Source organism: Drosophila gunungcola (genome assembly GCF_025200985.1).
Source record: "Drosophila gunungcola strain Sukarami chromosome 3L unlocalized genomic scaffold, Dgunungcola_SK_2 000005F, whole genome shotgun sequence".
NCBI lineage: Eukaryota > Metazoa > Arthropoda > Insecta > Diptera > Drosophilidae > Drosophila > Drosophila gunungcola.
In genome coordinates, this window is record NW_026453180.1 from 2,182,987 (window position 1) to 2,204,297 (window position 21,311).

At 37.3% G+C, this 21,311-nt stretch overlaps 3 protein-coding genes across 3 annotated transcripts; 2 read left to right on the forward strand and 1 right to left on the reverse strand.

The window, feature by feature from the left end:
* Window positions 1-1,584: 1,584 nt before the first annotated feature.
* Window positions 1,585-4,217, forward strand: LOC128259498 (uncharacterized). Its single transcript, XM_052991892.1, has 3 exons — window positions 1,585-1,727; window positions 1,793-2,038; window positions 2,926-4,217. The coding sequence occupies exons 1-3, from the start codon at window positions 1,655-1,657 to the stop codon at window positions 4,092-4,094; spliced, it is 1,488 nt and encodes a 495-aa protein (XP_052847852.1). The 5' UTR covers window positions 1,585-1,654; the 3' UTR covers window positions 4,095-4,217.
* Window positions 4,218-6,398: 2,181 nt separating this feature from the next.
* On the reverse strand, window positions 6,399-10,234 carry LOC128259499 (probable serine hydrolase). Its single transcript, XM_052991893.1, has 2 exons — window positions 9,988-10,234; window positions 6,399-7,596 (listed from the first exon to the last, which is right to left on the reverse strand). The coding sequence occupies exons 1-2, from the start codon at window positions 10,039-10,041 to the stop codon at window positions 6,574-6,576; spliced, it is 1,077 nt and encodes a 358-aa protein (XP_052847853.1). The 5' UTR covers window positions 10,042-10,234; the 3' UTR covers window positions 6,399-6,573.
* A 6,631-nt stretch (window positions 10,235-16,865) lies between these two features.
* LOC128259213 (uncharacterized) lies at window positions 16,866-17,546 on the forward strand. Its single transcript, XM_052991460.1, has one exon. The coding sequence runs from the start codon at window positions 17,002-17,004 to the stop codon at window positions 17,326-17,328; it is 327 nt and encodes a 108-aa protein (XP_052847420.1). The 5' UTR covers window positions 16,866-17,001; the 3' UTR covers window positions 17,329-17,546.
* The last annotated feature ends 3,765 nt before the right edge of the window (window positions 17,547-21,311 follow it).

Sequence of the window (21,311 nt, forward strand, 5' to 3'; positions counted from 1 at the left end):
TTAGAAAATAATTTCATTTGCTGTTATTTACGCTGGGATGCATCTTGCAGCTGCCACTGAACTGAATTTATTATTATGGCCGCACAATGTGTTTAGTTTTATGGCCGAAGACGTGGAGTGTTTTTAACGGGTGTACCGAGAATGCTGCATTCCATGGACTTATTTAATGCGTAATTACAGCGCAAATCTAGTTAAGAAGTCGAAGAATCTGGGCAAAGGATAGAAAGCTTAAAAGCGGAAAAGCAGAAAGGCGAGATAGTTGACCATGAGTATTCTCGAAAAGGCAACACTTTTCCGAGAGTCAAAGGAGCAGTGCTAAGAGGCAGCTTAGTGTTTGCTTCATTGAATTCATAAGCGTCTCGAAAAGTAAATCCTAGCGAACTTAAGCGAATCCTTTGCTCAGTTGGTGGAAAAATTGCAGCTAGCAACAAATCCCTCACATAAAAATCTATGGGGTACACAGAGAACGAGGATTTGCCTAGATTCTCCTTATTCCATCCTTGTTTTGTTTGCCTTCAACCTCCAAAGCGGAAAGCGGATCGTCAAAAGTCAATTAACTGCAACACTTGCAACACAACTTCAACTAATTAGCGTGATGCTGCCCCACGTGTAAATGTGAATGAAAAGAGGGTATAAACCCCCCAGGGAACCACAAAACACACAAAAATGTCTAGCATGCCTTTGAGCTTGTGGTAAATAAGAATGCACTTAACGTCTGGTTTTAGATGGGGATGCATATGCAGGGGTGTGGAAAATAGAGGGGCTTGAGTGGGTCTTTTTGGGGGCGGGAATACCTGTCTTTTACAAGGTGAAAAGTGTGTTATTGTGGGGGAGGTTAATTTGGGTCAGATGTGGCTAACAGGGAATACTGAAGTTGTACAAAAAAGAAAGAAGTATGGAATGATAAAAATATCACAACTATTGCACAAAATAATCATATCAATAAATATAATTTTCTATGTTTTATTGCAAAAAATAAAATTTTAACAAATTTATATTTCGACCTAAAAAAATAGTCAGTAGTTACTTACTGATCAAAATTTCTGTATGCTATGATCAATAAAATTCCATTCCATTCCTTCTCGTATTCATCCTTTTATCGCTATGACGTAGATGTATTTCAGTTCTTGGAACATTTATAAATAACGTCAATAAATGGTGTCAAAGTGATAAGAAAATTATTAAACAAACATGTGTGCAGTGCTTGAATTAATCAGAGAACATATGATATTAAATTGTAGCTATCATGATTTATTACAATGTTATCAATGTCGCTACCAATGAAGCTAAATAAATCTCAATGCAGTTTAACTATCTTTTTGCTAAATATAGCTTTTCTTTTCCAGTAAAGCTATAAATAAGTTGATTTCTCTTTTGAAAACTTTAGAGAGCTTCTCCATTATCATAGAGTTTCTCTGTGCCACTTCTTTGGTTTACTTTTTCAGCGATTCTGTGGCCAATCATCATCATCTGCGTTTAATTAGGGTGTCGCTTGTTAGGGGCCCAGCTTCTTATCTTATCCACGCCTTGGTGAGACATTCGCAACAAGATGTGCTATCAGGTATCGAATGGTGACAGATACCTGTTGTGGAATGCATCTCCATTTCGACTTTGATTCCCGTTTGGAGTAGATGTGGAGGAAATTTTCACCCGAATGAAGCTGCCATCGAAGGTGGCTAACGTGTGGAAGCGTTTCTTGGCCATGTTGTCGCTACCGGATTTGCTAAGTAATAGTGTTCTTACCTCTAATTATTTCCACTCTTACTGTCCATTTGATTTTGCCATTTTCCAGTCCTCGCTTGTTTGTGGGCCAGTGGTTTCTCCTTGGGCTACTATGCCAAGTCAGCGTATGTGTACGACAACCTTTGGCCCCACTGGTACACCCTGGTGGGCGGGGTCGTGGCCTTGGCACTGACCCTGGGCTGGACCCTCAGGAAGCACAAGAGGCAGCAGTACAGCTACGATCACTACTACATCATATTCTATGGGCTGCTGTGCTCGCTGATGGGAAGTTGCTTCATGCTGACTAAACAGTTGGGTGAGTAATCAATGGAATTCCAAGTCTGATTAAATAGGTTCTTTGTTCCTTATTCAAATGTCAGGATTGTTTGAAAAATAGATTTTGTAAAAAAGACAGAAAGAAGATAGAAGCGTTGCTAGGGCTAATAATACTTAAATTATTATTGTATTTGGTTTTAGTTTTATACAGTTTTTTAAATCTAATAATGAAGTCATACTTTTCAGATACAATATAATATATTTTATGAAAAATGATTTTTTTATCATAAAATCACACGGACTTACTTTGTATAACTTTTTTTTTCAATTTTCCTAGTTTGAAGCAGCTTTAAAATATTTAAATATCGCAAAGATAATAGAGGCAAATATTTTGATACTAGCTTTGTTTCTAAGAAAATAAAATGGGTAATAATTCAAAATATTTATTTACCAGTTAAATATCGCCAAGATTACAGAACTAGATTGGTTTAGAAAAAAAAAAATCGGGTATTAAATCAAATTATCTATTTGCATTGACTGTTTTTGCTTGAAAGTATCGCTGAAATCTCTTTTCACCAAGATTTTAACGAATTTATTATAGACTTTTGTGTCGAATGAAATTTTGGGAACAACCTTAATTTAGGTTTATAGCAGAAAAGTATTTACAGCAGATCTTTTTATTGATTTTTTTTTTTTTATGTTAATTGAAGTAGTTTGTAAAAATGTAAACTAAAATTTAACTAAAAACACTTGTTTAAAGTTTTACAATACTACTATCAACATTTATGTAATTGAAGTGCCAAGTTTATTGACAATTGCATTGAAAAATGATTCTATAACTTCACTGTAATGCAGTTGGATTAGATTTTGAAGTGAATATGGTTCGGAATTGCATTTTAGTTAAATCTGATTAATTTTAATCGCCAGCCGTAAGCTATTACTTCATCTTCGTGGGACTGAGTGTGCAGTACTTGGCCGGATTCAGTTATGTGAGCCTTCGTTGCGATGCCTCGGGATCGCGACCATCGAAAATTGCCCTGGCCAACTCATTGTATGCTGGAGGAATGAGCACAGGATTTGTGATATTCAACGAGATGGAACCACAACGTTGTGGATTGATTGCCCTGGGAATTAACCTGCTTTTACTGTGCCTGGTCTGTCTCAACGAGTTGCTGCATCATACTGGTTGCATTAACTACAAGGAATCAAGGGATTTGGTGTTTAATCTACTGAACGAGGAGAAGATGGTCTTCCTGCCGCGCCAAGCGATTCTGGCTCAGTTTGTGGGCCGAACGGATTACCAACTGAAGGAAAGCAGGCAGTGGTTAGTCCTCATCCTGGGAGGATCATTGGTGTGTTTGCAGAAGAGCTGCCTGCTCTTCTCACCCACCTACATGCAATTGATGTGGAGCAGCACTGTGGGCTATCTGCAGCGAACGCAGCTGTACATACCCTTTGTTCTGTACTCGGCTGGCACCAGTTTTGGAGCCCTGCTCCTGATGAGATACACCCCCAAGCTGGTGTACCTACTCTTCGGACTCATCCAGATGACTTTGCTGGTGGCCTTGCTGTGCATTTACAGTGATGAACAGACGGAGCATTGTTTTTTGTTCCTCTGCCTGATTTATATCACCGTGGGAGTGCTTTCGAGTCAGGGAATCCATTGGTTACTGGAGTGCTCACCCTTTCTGTACACCGAACTGAACCTGGCCATTGGATTCATACTGCAACTGGTCGTCCTCGAGGGCTGTAAATACGAGTCCTACGCCACGGATAATTGGATAGCTCTGCTGAGCGTGAGTGTGGTGACACTCGGGTTCACGGCACTGGCCATTCCGGTGGTGCAGTGGCTGCAGCCGCACTCCGCCAGCCTGGTGGACATTCGCAACCGCCTGCTGGGCATCCGGCGGCAATCGCTGCCCCCGGAACAGACCCAATTCTGGCACACCAACCAATTTCTGGCCCACAACAAGCCCGCCCATCAGCTGGAGTCCGTGCAGTTGGGCCGGAGTCGGGTGTTCCAGCAGTATCCCATCAGCGGGAGCGACATCACCGACATCATCGACAACCACCCAAAAAACAACGACAAGTTCTGATAATAAAGTGCTGCACTTTAAACACCCACTTGCTTGTCTTTTATACAGCCCCAATCATTACTCAATCTCAGTGGCATTGTCAATGGATTTTCTCCATTATTTATCTTCATCGGTTGTCGGTATACAACAAAACAGAGAGAAAAAATTGGTCGCTACTTATAGTGATAAATTGAATACACATATATATACATAAATATTTCATGGAAACGAATACCATTTCTTATCAATTTTCTTATGTAAATATGGAATATATTTTTAAGATAGATTTCATTTTTATGAAAAACTCGAGGTTGTAATTGCTTATAAATTTCAGTGTATTTTGCTACGCCGTATAAGAACAGAGACAAAAAAAACTCCAAAAAAGCAACGGAGTAAATTTTCGAGTGTGACTCTTAACACCGCATATTTTGTGCATTTGTATAACAACAATTTGCACAAAATATGTTAGAATAACCCCTTTAAAAATAAAGCAATATAAAATCGATATTAATAAAAATATATACATTTTAGTACTTACTTTTGAAATATCATTTTGATTACCTGCTCAAATTGATGCCAATTTAAATGTAATTGTTTTCTCTGTCCAAGTTTCTTTACTGTATTGGATTTCAGAAATTTCTGAAAGAAAACCACAAGTACACGTAATTCCTTTTCCATTAAAGTAATACCTTAGCTTCAGATAACTAAAAACAAAACAAATTTACTCTAATTCCGTTGGAAACATAATTTGCCACAAAGCCTTCCTTAATTATTCCATAAAAAGGAAAAAGCTTGCAGCAGCTAAGAAATCCGTTGCCTGTATAATAAGCCTTTCCCAGAGGCTATTAATTATTTATGAACCGGCATTATGACTTCCACAACTCAAAAGAAATTAAATCTTCCTGAAAGGAAAAAAAAATGTTTCAAAATACCATACTTTTGTTCTGCCGGGCAACGGTAATGATTTTTATTGATTTTTAAGCAAATTAAATTGTGCGTTAACCGCAAACGGAATTTATCATAAAGTCGCTTTATCAGTCGACTTCTCTCCCTTAGCCCGAAACATTTTTATTGCCAAAACATTAAACATTTATATCCGCTATCAATTTCGTAACGACGGGAAGAGCGTAATCGCATCTCTTCTGTTGCTGGGTGAAATTTGCCGGTTCTACCTAATTTAATTTACGTATAGAAGCGTAGAGCCCAAAAACCGGAGCAGCCGGAGCAGTTGTAGCAGCGCCGCAACGTGCAATGGCAATAAAAGCGTTAAATTTGTTTATTTTTTCAAGCCTCGCCGGTCCGCAGGGTATCCTGCCCCGCAGGACTTCCCCTTTTTCGAGAGTCTGCCATTGGGTTTTCGGTTCGATTTCAGTGTTTTTCCATCCGCTCTCCTGTTTAGAGTGTGGCATACCTTCCGGCCCCGCTGGAAATCCTCCCAAACACACACACACATATTCACTATATATGTTTATACGGCTCCTGGCGCTGGCACTCCAAAATTCCTTTGTTTTTGCCTTACCATTGTTTTTAAGTGGATGCCAGGGCACATCCTTTGTTGTTGCTGCTGCTGCAGCATCGGGAGTGCCGATCCGATGCCCTTATCACTAATGAAGTGGCCAATGAACTGTAGCCCAAAAGATTAAAGCGAAATTAAATGGCTAACCGAAAATTGATTGATCGAAAAAGGTGCGCACAACCCAAAATAAAAGAACACAAAAAATACGACCAGAGAAAATAAATGAGAAAAATTATTTAAACCGATTTAGGTTGCTGCGGTTAGCAGCAGTCCAATATGTTGTGCGGTTTTGGGGGGGGGAAAAAGGAGATAAAAAGGTGTACGCATTTTACCACATACACAAAAGGAATTACATTTAAAACTTGTTTATAATATGGGACGAAGTCGCCTTAAGTGCCAGCAACTTTTTTGTTGTATTAGGAATATACAACAATATTCTAGCCAGGGAAAATAAATAAAAGTTTGTGGCAAAGAAATCAGTGGATTTTTGAAATCACTTACAAAGGTGTAACCAAAATGTACTAAAAAACGTGTTTAGTTTAAAATCTATGATATTTAAGCCCTACTGATTTCTGTTGCATTAACAAAATATATTTATTTTTAGGCTCATTTCTAATAGGATTGAACCTTTTACAAAAAGTAATAATGTAAAATGTATGTTTTAATTACATATTTAAATATGTTATAATTCCCGCCATTACAGCTTAATTTACAGTAAAAATATTACTAAATTTAAAACAAATAAATTTAAATATAAATTTAATTTATTTTTTATTAATCTTAAGAACATTCAAAGTAATTTTAAATTATGTTTACTTCTTAACAGAACCCATAAGAATTTTTTTGACATTTTCTATAAAATTTGTCTATAACATTAAGGCCTTAATGAAGCATCACATGGGCATAATAAAATCAACATTCATCTATCGCATTTAAAACTTTCTCATTGCGCTGCTGACTGAACCTTAGAGATGCTGGCAACAGCTAAAGGTTACTTTTTCTCTTCCTTCGCTTGACATTTTCTGAGTCCTCCACGGCTAACTTAAAATCTTTGACCACTTCGGGCAGGGATTCATCCGCCTCGTCCACCGTCCAAGTTTCCAGGAGCGGCGGTCGATGGTGCATAATAAATGGATTGATGATGGCGGCCACTCCATCGGCATTGTTTAAGTGAACATGATGGGTGCCCTGCACTTCGTGGAGTTCAAAGTGCGGATTGTTCTCCCTGAGAATGCCGATGACCTCGTCACTTTGCTCGTCTATAAAGTTCGACTCGGAGCCCTTGATTACGCAGTAGGGAACATTTTTGATGGTTCTGGCCAATTCGGCGGCAAATGGAGGACTGGTATGAAATTCTGTGTAATATTTGCAGCGTCCATCGCGTGAGAAGAAATACTTTGCTGGAAACTTGGTGGATCGGCTGATGTTGCGCTCCAGAATGTGATGGCAGTTCTTCAGCTCCACCGAATATTCGGAACCCTTGTGCAGGACCTGTTCTAACTCCGAGTAGGTATAAGCCGGTGGTTCCTGCCGCTTGGCATTCGCAAAACGCTCATCCTCCACCATATAACCTTCGATATTATTTCGCAGGTAGTCGATGTGCGAAGCGGGTTTCCTATACCGTGTTTTCACTATATCTATGCTGACCAGCAGGTCGGTGCGATGCGGATATAGCGAGGCGAATATGAAGCACAACATGGCGCTCATCGAGTGGGCCATCAAGGACACCTTCTGCCAGCCGTACTCCTCCATTACGCGCAGGATCACGCACAGGTAGTCCACGAAATGGTAGGCGATCCCCTCCGGCAGCTTCGAGGAGTACCCGTGGCCGGGCAAATCGATGCACAGCACTCCCAGGTGCTTCGGCAGCAGCGGCAGCAATTTGTCCCACGTGCCCAGGTTGTCCAGCCAGCCGTGCAGCGCCAGGATGGGTCGCACCTGTCGGTTGCCGTACCACCTGCCCACCACGTAGCCCCACGGCATGTCGATGCGCACTTCCATGGGCTCCTGAAATGCACAACAAAATGTTTTTCTTACAGAGTTTTATAACACATTTAAAGAATAGTTTTTCTGCATGACTTTTCTGACCAAAATTACAAATCTAAGCAAAAACCAATAGAAGGCAGCTTTTTTATACTAAAATGTTATTTAAATTTTTTTTAAAGTTTTTCCAAGCGGGAAGGGTTATATTTAAATGGGTTTTTGACCGAAATTGTAAATCTTTTATTAAAAAAAAAACAAAAATCATTTAAAGGTTCTTGCTTCCACATTTAACATTTTTCAGATAGTGACTTTTTCTGACCTAAATTACAAATCTACAAATTTAAATGATAAAATGTTATTAGAAATATTAAAAGAACAGTTTTATTTGTATGAGAAGAACAGGAATTCAAACCCATCATGTTTTTTTTTGATTTTTTTATGAAAACCTTATCATAAAAACTTATCCATCCAAGAATTAAATTACATTTTTAAAATGACCAATAAGATATTTTTTATTATGAGAATATTAACAATTGGTATAAACTTAAATCAAAAAGTATTTAGCAATCAAATTTAGTATTAACCATTTCAATTCTTTCAGTGTAGGAAAGGAACGAGAAAAAGTTGCAGAAATGCGAAAAAGTTGGTTTCTAGAGAAGAGTGCATAGGGGCGAGGAGGGTTTGTCCTGCTTGTTAGCTGTTAATTGCCAGTGGGTAGCTGCTTTCGGCCTGCTGTTAACCAAGTTGGTTTAGTTGGGTTTTCGGTTTAGCGGTGGCTGGAAATTCGCCTATGGCATTTCCCAATTTCCATTTGGGCATGGCTATTTCCTATGTGTCAACAATACCCTAAACTACTGAAAGCGGAAAAGGCAACTTATGCTAAATAGTCACAAAAGGTACTAAATTCTATACTTTAAAGAAAAAGTTTAAACATACAGCAACCAATTTGGTTCTGATTTCAATTTATATATTCAAAAATTTAAAAAAAAAATATATATAGTATTTTTCGATATAAATCTAGTAAGATGACATAATTTATAGATCACAGCCATAGTTCAATGTTAATCTCAAAAATTCTTCGTAAATGCAGTGCAGAGCGAATTCTTCTGTTGAGTTTGGAGACTTGTGTCATATAGCCATATCAATTTATCTCCTCTGATGCGTACTTTTGCGTGTTACCCTATCCTCGAACGATTTGATCAATTGGTTTGGGCGAAAAAGTTGAAGTGGTTGACAACTGAGCGAGTTTTTCGGACTGGGAGGCTGGGACACCAGGTGTCCAGGTGTCAATTGATGGACAGGAGGCCCCGCAGTGCCACGAGCATCCGATGGAACAATTTATCATCTAGTTTTTCCATTTTTTTGGCTTCAATCGATAAGCGATTGTGTATCCACATCCATCCACTGCAATTGACTGATGCTGCACATGCAAACTCCCAAAAAGTTCCAACAAATGGATTTTCGTAGTTTGCCACCGCAGGAAAAACTTTGCCGACTGCCTCCGATTACCACGGTCGCTCAACTTGAAAATTAGCGCCGAGCACTTTCGAGTGTAACGACACTTTTCTGAAGGGAATGGATATACAAAAGGCAAGGATGGGATAGAAGGGAAAACTTTTACAACACCCCAACGACAGTTTGATGAACTCCTAATGAGCTCGATAATCGAAGAATAGCCAATTTAAAAGCATTAGAGCACACAGAAAAAAAATTTCTATTAAAAAGTATCTATTATATGTCAATATTACCCCCATTAAATAGATATTAAAAAAAGATTATCATAGCCCCACAAAATCTAAAAGCATAACAGATTAAAATATTGGTTTAAATATAGACAATCAATAAGTATTTTTTAAGGCAAAAAATTTGCACTTTTCCTTTTAAAGAAGACATTTTTAATATAATGAAAAAATTATTATCTCATCAAGGTCCTTCAAAGTGGAACGAAAAGATAAACTTAGTAATTTTGTTGCTTCAAAATTAGTTGCTTGGATCAAAATTAAATTAAATTAAATCACCATAAAACATTTTAAATACAACAAAATTTTATGCATAACAACTTTATTTGTCTACTATATTATTACAGGTTAAGATCAATATCTATTTTCTGGGTAATTTTGAGTGGCTTAGGCCAAAGTTTTAACCAAAAACCACTTAACATAAAAAGAACATTCCACCGGTAGCTGATTTCTCCGAGTAGACATTGACTTTGATTCCGCAATTTACGGGAATCTTATCAGTTAGAAGAGTCCAAAGCGATAAGAATGCAATTCCGTTCAAAGGTAAAAACAATACGAAAGCAAAGGGTCGCCTAAAACGTGTTTAATCGGTGGATTTCATGGGAATGTATTTGGCCCGATAACGTCGGGTCGTATAATGTCTAATAACTGTTTACTATCGACTCCATATAATTACCTGTTCATGTTGTTCATTGTGCTTGTGCTCTTCACCTTCCGACTTCGATGTCATTTTCGTTGGCTATTTGTCCGTGTTAAATGACACTATTGTCTCTCAAATAAATCCGACATACACGTGTCGGAAAAAATATACACGCAAGGTGTTGCGGAAAACTTTTCTATTTTTATATTATATTAACTTAATTAGTAAAATACTAGAGACAACAAATGAAGAGAAGTGCCCGCCAGCAGAGCATAAACAAAACTAAATCGTTTTTCGCCAGAGAAGTCGATTAAATCCTAAGCGAGACTGAACTGTAATCACTGGCGGGTGTTACAAAAGCAAAAATCGGGAGAAATTTCATAAAGTTAAGAGAATTTGTAAGAAAGCTAAGCTATTAAGAGACTATATAGAGACTTTTTTATATAGAGGCATTTTTATAGAGAGAGCCAACTAAAACCGATCGAGTAAAAGCTTTTTGGTGATAGGGCTTTATGCTTAGTCATTGCGTCATTGGCGGCGATAGAGAATGAGAGCAAGTGAGAGGGAAATAAGCTTTTTAGTGTTCAGATAGCATGTATGGATTAACACAAAGAATAGGCCTTTAAAACAAACTAACAGAGAAACAACTTGTTCGGGTCAAAGGTCAAAAACTAAATGAAAAAGAGAAAAACTATAAGAACTCAAATTAAATCATTTATTAATAATTTTTACATATTAAGGCACATAAATATTACCATATAGTATGCATTTTTAAATTCTTTATAGAGGACAAGTATATATAAATATTTAAATCAGTAATAGGAAACAATAAATTTTCTAGTTAAAACCAAAACCAATTATTTAAATGGACACCCCAATTAAATCAAATTATTGCTTTCCAAACCAACAAAAGGTCATGGAAAACATGCAAAATTATAATGCTCATATCACGGCGACAACACATACATAATAATGTATTCACCCATTCAAAATCGCATATTTACCCAGATAAACATAAATATTTATAGACTCCATTTTCCGAAAGTGACCATCAAATAATTGATGCAAACATGGCAAGCCGCATAATGCCAAACCAGAAAATAAAATACACTTCTGAATATTGCATTTCGATCAAATTCCAAAAATGTAGGTAGATAAAATATTACATTTTCATGTTTTGTTATTAATTTTTATTAGGTTTGCAACAAAATGGAAATGAATTACATTTTCTATGAGTTCTTTATTTTTATGCAGCCCGCAATCGGTTCAAAAATTAATAAACGAGCAATAAATATTTATTTAGCTCTCAGGGGAAAAAGATTAATATTGGAAGGGGGTCAAACCTGTACATTTTTTTGGTGAGGATAACAGACAGAACATATTCAAAAAACCATTGGCCGCTTTCGACAACAGCTTACACAATAAATGTGCTTAGTTTTTGCTAAATGGAAACAATTTGAGAAATCCAATTGCACTCGCTTGGGGCTATGGTTCGAAATCATAAATCTTCATGGAGTGCAAATTGAATGTGTTTCTGCAAGTGGCGAGTTTTCTAGTTTTTCGCTGCAGCGCCATAAATAACGAGATGAAATCATAAAGCTGGCAGAGCTTTTTTAATTTCCAATGCAATTAAAACGGCCAGGATTAAAAGGCCAGGATTCAGATTCTGGAAAAAGGATCAAAGGAAAAAGCGAAATGGTTGATGGTAGTCCAAGAAAGGCATTCAATCAAATGCATCTGGCGTTGGCCAAGTGGCGGAATCCCGAATCCAGTTGGCACCTTATCGACCTGTTCGGCATTTCGTTGCTCGCAGCGAAATCAAATTACGCTGCATGCAGGCCAGGTCAGAGTTCACAGTTCACCTGCCTCCCCATTCCGCCCCCTCGAGCCCCCAATGTGTCACTAATGACATTCGAATGACATTGCCGGATGCAGCCGCCCAGTCAACCGAACTTGGCTAATGACTCTGGCTCCCCTCTGTCCGATTTTGTAGAGGTATTCACATGACCACATGCACATGTGGGCTTAAAATTAAATCTAAAACGTAACAAGTGTGTCGAAAAAAATTTAAACAGGGTTTTGGATTTAACTACTTATAGTTTAATATATTAATTACAATACATAAACCCTTTTAAATACAAACTAAGTTTAAAATTATAGTCAATCCTTATATCAATTGACATTTTTAGTATCAGTATTGATTTCTTGATGTAAATGTTTCATAGTAATTAATATTCCATATGCATATAAATCGAATTAAAACTGGTCATTAATGGGTTCTTAATGAAATTAAAATCTTTACAAAAGTGAGCACAAAATTTTGTTGCCATCCGTATCTCAATCGACTTTAAATTGCTTAAAATATATTTTGTTTGCATAATAAATCATAATTTACACGAATTTAAATTGGCCTTTATAAGTTTTTAATGTAATTTCTCTATTTCTTTTAACCGTTTTTATTTATTTATGTTAATGACCTGTACAGTAATCACCAATAAAAATATAAAATGGATTGGTAATGTAATAACTGCTTATTTATAATTTGTTTTTAAATTTTTGTGTTTGTTATATTATTCATAGGAGCAAATTGTACCCCATCCTTTTAATTTACTTATTTTCAAACTTATATATTTTTGATTTATGTAAATAAGAGCTGACCAAATCAGGTCGTCGTTTACTGAGCGGAATGGGAATGAGAATGAGAAGTGCGGTGACAGCGTTCGTTACAGAATCATTTGCACGCCTCGCTTGGCCACGGATATACACTTGGTATTTTCTGGATTTATGCCAAAGTAAAGGCGTTGACGCGCTGCCTGCCACGCCCATTAGCGACATGTTTCGCCCTAATATTGTTGCTAGGTGCAAAATGCAAAGTAATGGCTCTGAGAATATGCCTGCCAAGGAGGAAAAGCCAAACGAAGTATCCTGTCGAAACTGAAGATACCCTTTACTATGTGTTTGACTATTTACTGAACAGGGGTTATTCAAGACTTTAATTTACCTACCTTTAGTTACTTGCTAAATCTGCAGAATATCTACACAATTAGTGCAGATTAAATCCTACTAATTGGCAGTAAACAGAGAACAAAAACGTCGTTCACTGGCAGCTCATCTGGCATCCAGTTTTCAGAGCTGCTGTTTTCTGGTCTGCTCTTTTGTCTGGCACTCAAGTGAAAAGCTTTTGTCGGCGCATGGAAATTTGACGGAAATTGTTTGGTCTGATGGATGCAGATGCAGATGCAGGTGCATCTCGCCCTCGTCCTCCGACTCATGATCAGTTTTGTTGCTGTGTAGCTTTGGCTATTGGTCTCATTTCTCCCCTCTGCTGGTTGTGTCAATCCTTCAGCTAAGTAAACAGACAGTTTTTAGCATTTTGGTCAGTTGAAAAGGCCATAAACTAGCTCTAGCCCAAGCTCGTTCTGCTGAGTGTTGTCTAACCGAATGAAAATGGCAATTTCAATAGAATTTAAACTTGATTTTTACTGTCGAGGAGGAAGTAGGGATTACGCCAAGCGAGATAAATGCAAATCGCATTAGAATAAATTTGGCTGGCTGCTTTTCTGGCAGCGTGAAGACTGCTGGTGCGACTGCAGCATAATGTCCTTAAAATGGCCATTCCAGACGAGGCTCCTCGGGCAGCAAACTTTGACGACAGGTAGCCCAGATAGTGAAAGAAGAATGTAACACTTAGAAAAAAACTTTATTTGAAGGAGTATAATATTTTATTAACACACCTCTACTTACCCTTAAAATAAATTATTAAAAAGGCATTTTATGTTCATATTTATGTTTTAAAATTGTTATTATTATAATTATTACTTTATTGCTTAAAAGGGATTGAAACATGATTTTATGATTCCAAAATTGTTATTATATATACGTCATCAGTAAAAGTAAAGCTATTATTATTATTATTATAAGCCGTTACATTTTACATAAAAGGAAATTACAAATATTTTTTATAGAATTTAAATTGAAAATTTTTTATAACATTTACATCATCAATCAAAGGAAAGTTATTTCGACATTGTATTCGATATTTTGTTTAATGTTTATATATAATTTTCTTAATCACTTTCATATCATTTAAGTAACTTTTTATTTGTTTTAGTGTAAAAACTCCGCGAACAGCATCATTAGGTTGAAGGAGCAGAGACCTCGCCGTTGATGCCCCAACACAATCAAGAGCAAGTTGAACTTTTTAATGCATAATTTATTGTCGACTGACTTGGCCCCGGTTAACTGAGAAACAGCCAACAGGCGCAGGTTAAAGTCACACTTTTCGTTGATTTTATTTTGTGTATTTTGTATGTTCATCGCGAAGAATCAGTTAGAACAATGGTTTGGATGCAGATCTGTGGCGCTTCCATAAATATTTATGAAAAGTCTGGCCAGGCACGTACCATCGGAAAGCACCTCATGTGCATATAACACCGGCGAATGGCCGAGCTCCTTTATTGGACTCCTTCCTAACAAAACTCATTTTCAGTGCCAGCACATGCGGCACATATAAATATTGAGGCGAAATATTTATTTTCAATTGATTTCTGGTTTGCTCCGGGAGCAAAAGAAATATGAAATATATGGCTAAATGCGGCTTAGATTAGGTGGCCGCAAATTTACGTTGGGCAATAAATATAAAAGCCTACTTACGCATATAAGATTTGTCTGTAAAAATATATCAAAGTTTCGGCTAATCTCAGGGATGTATGCAAACATATTCAAGCATAAGTCATACGATACTCTGTCTGCAACTGTCCAGCCATTTGGTTCTTCCTTCTGCCAAAACTTTTGCAAATTTGTTTGCGTGTTTCGGTGGAGCAAAGTGAAATTGCAAAACCAAATCGCCCCGATCCAAGTCACAACTATCAATTAAACTAATTAGCTTGATTTCCCAGCAGAGTTTCGCAACCGAGGGACACGCCCAAAACTTTCGCCTTGGCCACGCTGGCTTTTTTCCATTTTGGTTGCGGTTGCGTTGCAAAATTCAATCAGCGCGTGCAGAAAAACGCAATCAAATGATTAAGTCAACAAATGAAGGCAAATTGCTGGGGCCGAACACAGCTGGTGCTGGACTTTTGGGATGTGTAAGGGATGCACTGTGTGAGGGAAAAATTGAAGCCAGCAAGCAAAAAGTCGCCGTCGCGGCCAATGAGGTTGTTTCCACCGAGGTCTTCTCTAAAAACTTTGGCCAACTTTTCCTTAGGGGAATGCCCCTATCTTTTTCGTACTTTTTTTGTGACAGAAGCAGACCGCATTTTAAACAGGTGAAAAAGCGCAAAAAAGAAAACTTTCGTTTTCCTAATGAGTGTGCGGTACTTGGGCTATTGATTAAATCAAGGTTTTTCTCTGCCTGCCAGCTTTTTTGCCTGCATCCTTTTTCCTGCTGGCCAACATATTTTAGCCATTTTTATGCCCTCGCCGGCCTTCTGGCCCACATTCAAATTCAATTGACTGGGCGTGGCACGTGCTATCTAGTGCATATATCTATATCTGCAAAGTGAGTGTACTATGAGTGCGCCGTCTCCTTCGAGCATATTTATTCCCCTTTTTTGGTGCGATTGCCTGGCAGGAAATTTATTTATATTCAATTTTCGAATTTATGCCACTTTTTTTTTGCCGAGCAAGACGGCGACAATGCCGGGGGAAATTCAGTTTACTGCAGATGCATCAATGGGCCAGGACGCAGGCTATATGTGCACTAGACGAAAATGTTCGGGGATTCGGGGGAAAATATATATCTCCCAAGCTTGTCTAGTGGATATTTTCATAAGAGGCTTGTAAGAGATCTTGAGCTGAAGGTTGTGGAATAATAAAGATGATATGGCTAGAGTTAGGCTAATAAAATATTCAAAAATGGAAAGATGAAAAGCAATGCTCTGGCTAAATGCGTCAGTTTTAAAAAACAAAGTTAAAACTTATTGGCTTCGTTTTAATAAAGTTGTCCGTTTAATAGTATATTTGTCGAAATGAAACTTATTGAAATGCCATAAGAATACTGACTCTAAATCATTTACGAACTTATAATCGTTTATTGAGGTTATATGACAAACTATAAGAAAATACTTAAATTTTTTTAAACTCTACAAAAGCATATGAAATTAAAATTAAAAAAATACGTCTTCTTGAAGTTTAAATAGATTACTGTCGACTATAAATTAAAGACTTAATTTTTATAAATTATTTAGCAAACCATAAGTATTTATTAAAATATTTTTTTAGCATATGAAATCAAAGAGATTAGTCAGTATAGGCATATTAAATTACCAATAAATACAATAGTTTTTGTGGAGTTTAAAGATATTGCTGTTTCTGTTCTTGCTAAATGTACTCTATAATTATTTGACTCAATTATTATATCAATTATTTAGCAAAAATTAGGTATAAATTAAATTTTTACCCAAATTAAATTAAAAATAAATCAAATCCTTATTTTTGGCGTTTAAAGAGATTGGTCAGGATAGGCAGTTTACAAATCAATTTTGTTTTTGCAAAATGTACCCTATGATTTTTGGACTCCATTTTGGTTGAACATTTCTCCCTGTGTCCAAGAGAAACCTTTATTGACAACTTGCTCAGACTTGCCGTTCTGTGGAGGGAAACTTAATGCTGTATTTACGGCCACTGATGCATTTATCACTGCTGATGGACCGACTGTTTGCCTGCCGATAAGGTCGATTTTTAGTGGGTACATTTTCCGCAAAATCATAAACGCATTTGGTCGCTGCTGCTGCTGTCGTCCTGGCCGATTACCTAATCTAAAGGACTACGATTACCTGGTAACTCAAAAAAAAAAGGTACAGTCAGAAAACCAGAAACCCACGGAAAACCAGCGGTACCTAGGGATTTACCTACCTATTTATCAGTAAGGTACTACTTAGGTAGAGGCATTTTGGGTATTTATAGTGTTGGCTGGCTGAGGATCATTCATTCCGTCGATGTCCTTCCACAGCGATAGTCAGCCCAAAAAATCCAAGTAGTCCGTCGAGAGCGTGTGTGTTTGAGTTGTTTGTGTCTGTGATAGTTAGACCCAGTGCCAAGTGCCTTAGGATGTTATTCCTAGCGCCGCGCAAACATCTGTTTGCCACCAACCTGATCATCCTGCTGATGATCTACGTGATGAAGAAGTGCCTCCAGCTCTTCTGCATCATCGAAAACCGAGGCGTGGAGGATAAGGACCAATTGCCGGCCAGGGAGATCCCGCAGAAGCGCCGCGGCGGCTTCAAAATCATCCCGGCTGCCATCCACGAGAGCATGCACGGCTTTGGCTACGGCGAGGGTCACTACCAGATCTTCGTGGAGAAGAAGGAGCGCAATCTGCCCACCAAATCGCGCCTCAACGCGGCCACAGCCGAAGTGAAGCTGAATCCCAATTAGTTGCTCTTGCAGCGACCAAAGCAAAACATTGACATCCTCAGCATGTCAAAGACAATGAGCCAATTGAGCCAGCAAAAAACATATATACCCATTACCCCCAAATACATCCTCATACATCCATGTCTTCTTCAATAGTCTCTAAATAATTACTTAAAATACTTATTTGTTTATACACAACAAAGCGGATTCTTGGCCATTAATAAAAAGCATAAAAAATAGTGGTCGTTACTTTGGTTGATTGTCTCTTAGATTGTCTCTTTACTTAGAATCGAATGGGCTAGACAATATATTGTTTTCTAACCAAATTCTAAGTATATTTGGTTCTACCAAAGCCAAATAAAAACGAAACGCCAAGCGCATAGTTAATCTATGATAAAACGAGATATTTTAATCTGTGACTATATTTCAATTTGTAAAATCTTCTGACACCGAATGTTTAAACCAATCAAGAGCTTTATGGACTTATGTTATTTTATTTTGGAATTTATCTAGTGCTGTTTGTTAAATAAATGTTATTTTAATAAAATCATAAACAATCTTTAATCAATTTATATTGACACCTTGTATATTTATACTCAACAAAAGCGTATTTTCGCCATTAACAAATAATAAAGAAATGATTGATTGTTCCAATGCCTGGCCATATTGAGTGATCTGCAACTTTTCTACTTGTTAAGGGCAAGCTGTAACATGGATCTCATGCCACTTGAAAAATTATATCCAGCGGGGAACAAGGCACGCTGATCGCGTGGGTGTTGCAGCAACATAAAATGGTGCCAAATTTATCACAAAGTAGCAAGACACACATGGGGCAGCGAAAGTCTGGGAAAGATTGGGATAGACATAAGCAGGAAGATGGGCCTGAGGGCCAGGCAGCGGCAACAACAATGTCTGGCAATATGTTAAAGTAATTTACAAATACTCTGGCCAAAAAAAGCATTTGTTGGGTATATGGAATCCATGAAAAACTGTTTTATGTTTTGAATTATCCTGAATTTCCTCTGTTTAATTGAGAGTTTTTGGAACCAACTGACGGACAAAATATTAAGCACTATTTACAGTGTAAAAAGTAAATGTATAAAGTATATAACCACAAAGCTTTAAAACAATTATAATTATATGTTAAAAGCAATATCAAATATTTATTTATTTTGAAAATATCATATCTACTTTGTGTAGAATATTTTTATAATTGATTTAAAATAAAAAAAAGCTTATAAAATAAACCAATAAAATTTAGGCGAGGTATCCAATAAAATAGTTTTTTCTAGTATCAAAACGGTTCACTTATGACATTTTCAGTCTACTGTTTTCTTTATGGAATTACTATTTGTAGAGCATTACCTCAATCCTGAAAATTTTATTGGGTTCCTAATCCTTCCCTATTGTTAGGGCATTTCCAAGTCGCCGTTAATAATGGCCTACTTCCATTGTTCGGCATTGGCCAAGATAAGGAAGTTGGAAGATGGAGAAGGACTCGGCTTGAGCGCAGCAATTGTTAGCAAATCTATCATCATCCTCTGCTTAAGCACGTGTCTGTAATGCGTGTGTGTGTGTCTGTCTGCCTGTCTCTCTCCCTCTGCCGCTTATTCCTGTTTTTTTTTTTCCTTTTATCACCATCTCTTTTTGCCTTTTATCCCTGTCTCTTTCGCTGCTAAGCTGATGGAAGAAGAAGCAGGGACAATGTGTGAGCGTGCAACATTTTCTGCATTGCATTATAAATGAAGTAAAATTTGTAGTTGTAAGCTGCATCATCAGCCCTCAAGCTGCATATAAATTACCCCGCCAAATAAAACAACCCCCACTTAACAAACTCTCCATTATAGTTGTGATTGTTATTGCTGTAATTCTAATGCCATAACTGTGCGGCTGTGGGCATTATCCATACGCCATGTGGTATCGCCCATACGCCCTGTGGAACGTGCGCTTGTCGCCAGCTGTTGATGTGTAAAAATGAAATGTCAGTCGGATAAGCAGCGCCCACAGGAGGCATCCTATGGCCATAATGAGGTGGCTCCTCTTCCGAGGAGAGGATAAGCCACCTAACCCATAGTTACTGCCGGACCTCTTCCCTTTCCCTTTTTTTTGCACCCCTAAAACCCCCATGCATGCTCCAGTTTTTCGTGCTGTATTTCTGCCCGCATAAAACGTTAAGCTCTCATGTAAATCATGTCGCTATTGTTACCCTCGTAGTTTTGTTCGCTACTGGACTCATTATAATTAACAATTTATTAAGCGTTAATCCACACACACTTACACCAAAACTCTCGTTGGTTTACCAACACAAACTTAGCTTCAATACAGAGAAAAAAAAATTTGCATTTTTATATTAATTTTTTAAGCTTAATAAGCCTTGATAATTAAAGTGCCTATACATTCAAAGACATTAAAAGACAGTTTTTCTAGAAAATAATTCTAATATTTTATTTTTAACCAACGAACTATTTTAACTTCGATACAAAAATTGTCTATCTATTTATATTTATTAATTACAATATATACAAGTATGCCAAATTGTAAAGCCCATATTTATATTACAAAATTTAACGTTATTTTAAGAAATAGTGATAGTATCATGGTGGAATGAATAAATAAATAATATTTAAACTATGTATATTTCTTAAGTACTTTTTAAAGTGTACAGTATACATTGAAGCTACATGTTATATTTTAATTTAAAGTAAATAAGGAAAAAATAATTTTAAAACTGTGTAAAATTCTTAAGTAGTTCTTAGCAGTGTACAATATTCATTGACGGTAATTTGCCAAGGCAGCCAAAAGAGCATGTTCAGCAACAGCTATGGCAAAATCCAGCCGGGGGGATGGGATTGTATGGGATGGGGTAAGATGAGTGTGAGTAAGCAGCTTTCATTGCTGAAATCCCCTCGTTTGTTGCCCTCCATCCGCGACTCATCCCCTCCTGCCGCCTAACTGCTCCACTGGCACGTCGCGCGCATTAAGAAGATGAGCTGCATTTTTCATGCATGTGAAGTTGAGATTGCAGCTGTTTTCTCCTTTCGCCTTGCTCTTTTCATTTTGGCCTGGCTTTTAGCTGCTCCTCTTGGCAACTTCCACTCCCACTGCGGCACCATCCGCATCCGCATCCGCATCCTTGCTAAGCTCCTTCGGCCCCAAGTCCCCCATCATCCCGCTCATCAGCGTCATTTGTATTAATTGCCCAAGCATTTTGCTCTGTGCAATGATACCGAAAATGGGGTACTGTATTGTCGTTGTGCTTTCTGCAGTTTTCCTTTCCTTCGTTTTCATTTGACTTTTTTCTTAATGTTTCCACATGCTTTTTAGTTGGTTTTTCCAGAAATGAGATCTCCGGAGTTGATAAATTGAAATCCGGGAGCTTGATTTTAAATGGGCCTTATCGGAAATGATTGGAATAGATTATAGACTTTGCTTATTTTAGTATAGAATAAATACATTCTTGTTTTACTTTAAAATTTAAAATTATTTTAATAGTAATAAATAAATACATTCCTTTTGTTGCTTTAAAATTTTTAAAATATTTTTTCTCTTTAACAAAGATAACGATAAGTGATTGGAAATAATTTCAGTATAGAAAAAATACATTCTTATTCTTATTCTCTTTAACAAAGATGAAGATTGACAAGGTTGTCTATTATTTTAATATACATTTTGAGTACTTACAGCTCAAGCTAAAATTTAAAACAACTTTAAATTGCCATTAAAAGAGCAGTGCCAGTGACTGGCATTTTTTCCGCAGAGTTACCCAAATAAATTGGCAATTTACCAGTCTGCCAATAGTTTGACAGCCACTGGCTGAATGCTAGTAAAACCGCATCGACTTTTATGGACGCTCAATTAGTGGCTCAATCGGGGGAAAAAGAGCGCGCTTTCGATTGAATTTTATTGAGTCTTTAATTGAAGCCATGCATGCTGGGATTGCACATGACCGAAACAATGGTAACAAATAAATCGGCAGTGGAAATTCCACCAAATTCGAATTCGAA

What these genes read in the sequence shown, in the direction of transcription:
- LOC128259499 (XM_052991893.1), bottom strand. Translation starts at nt 10,041, where the DNA reads ATGACATCGAAGTCGGAAGGTGAAGAGCACAAGCACAATGAACAACAT. An exon ending in ACAATGAACAACATGAACAG is followed by an intron (nt 7,597 to 9,987) that starts GTAATTATATGG and finishes TGTGCATTTCAG; the next exon opens with GAGCCCATGGAAGTGCGCAT.
- LOC128259213 (XM_052991460.1), top strand. Translation starts at nt 17,002, where the DNA reads ATGTTATTCCTAGCGCCGCGCAAACATCTGTTTGCCACCAACCTGATC.
- LOC128259498 (XM_052991892.1), top strand. Translation starts at nt 1,655, where the DNA reads ATGAAGCTGCCATCGAAGGTGGCTAACGTGTGGAAGCGTTTCTTGGCC. An exon ending in GTCGCTACCGGATTTGCTAA is followed by an intron (nt 1,728 to 1,792) that starts GTAATAGTGTTC and finishes GCCATTTTCCAG; the next exon opens with TCCTCGCTTGTTTGTGGGCC. An exon ending in CATGCTGACTAAACAGTTGG is followed by an intron (nt 2,039 to 2,925) that starts GTGAGTAATCAA and finishes TTTAATCGCCAG; the next exon opens with CCGTAAGCTATTACTTCATC.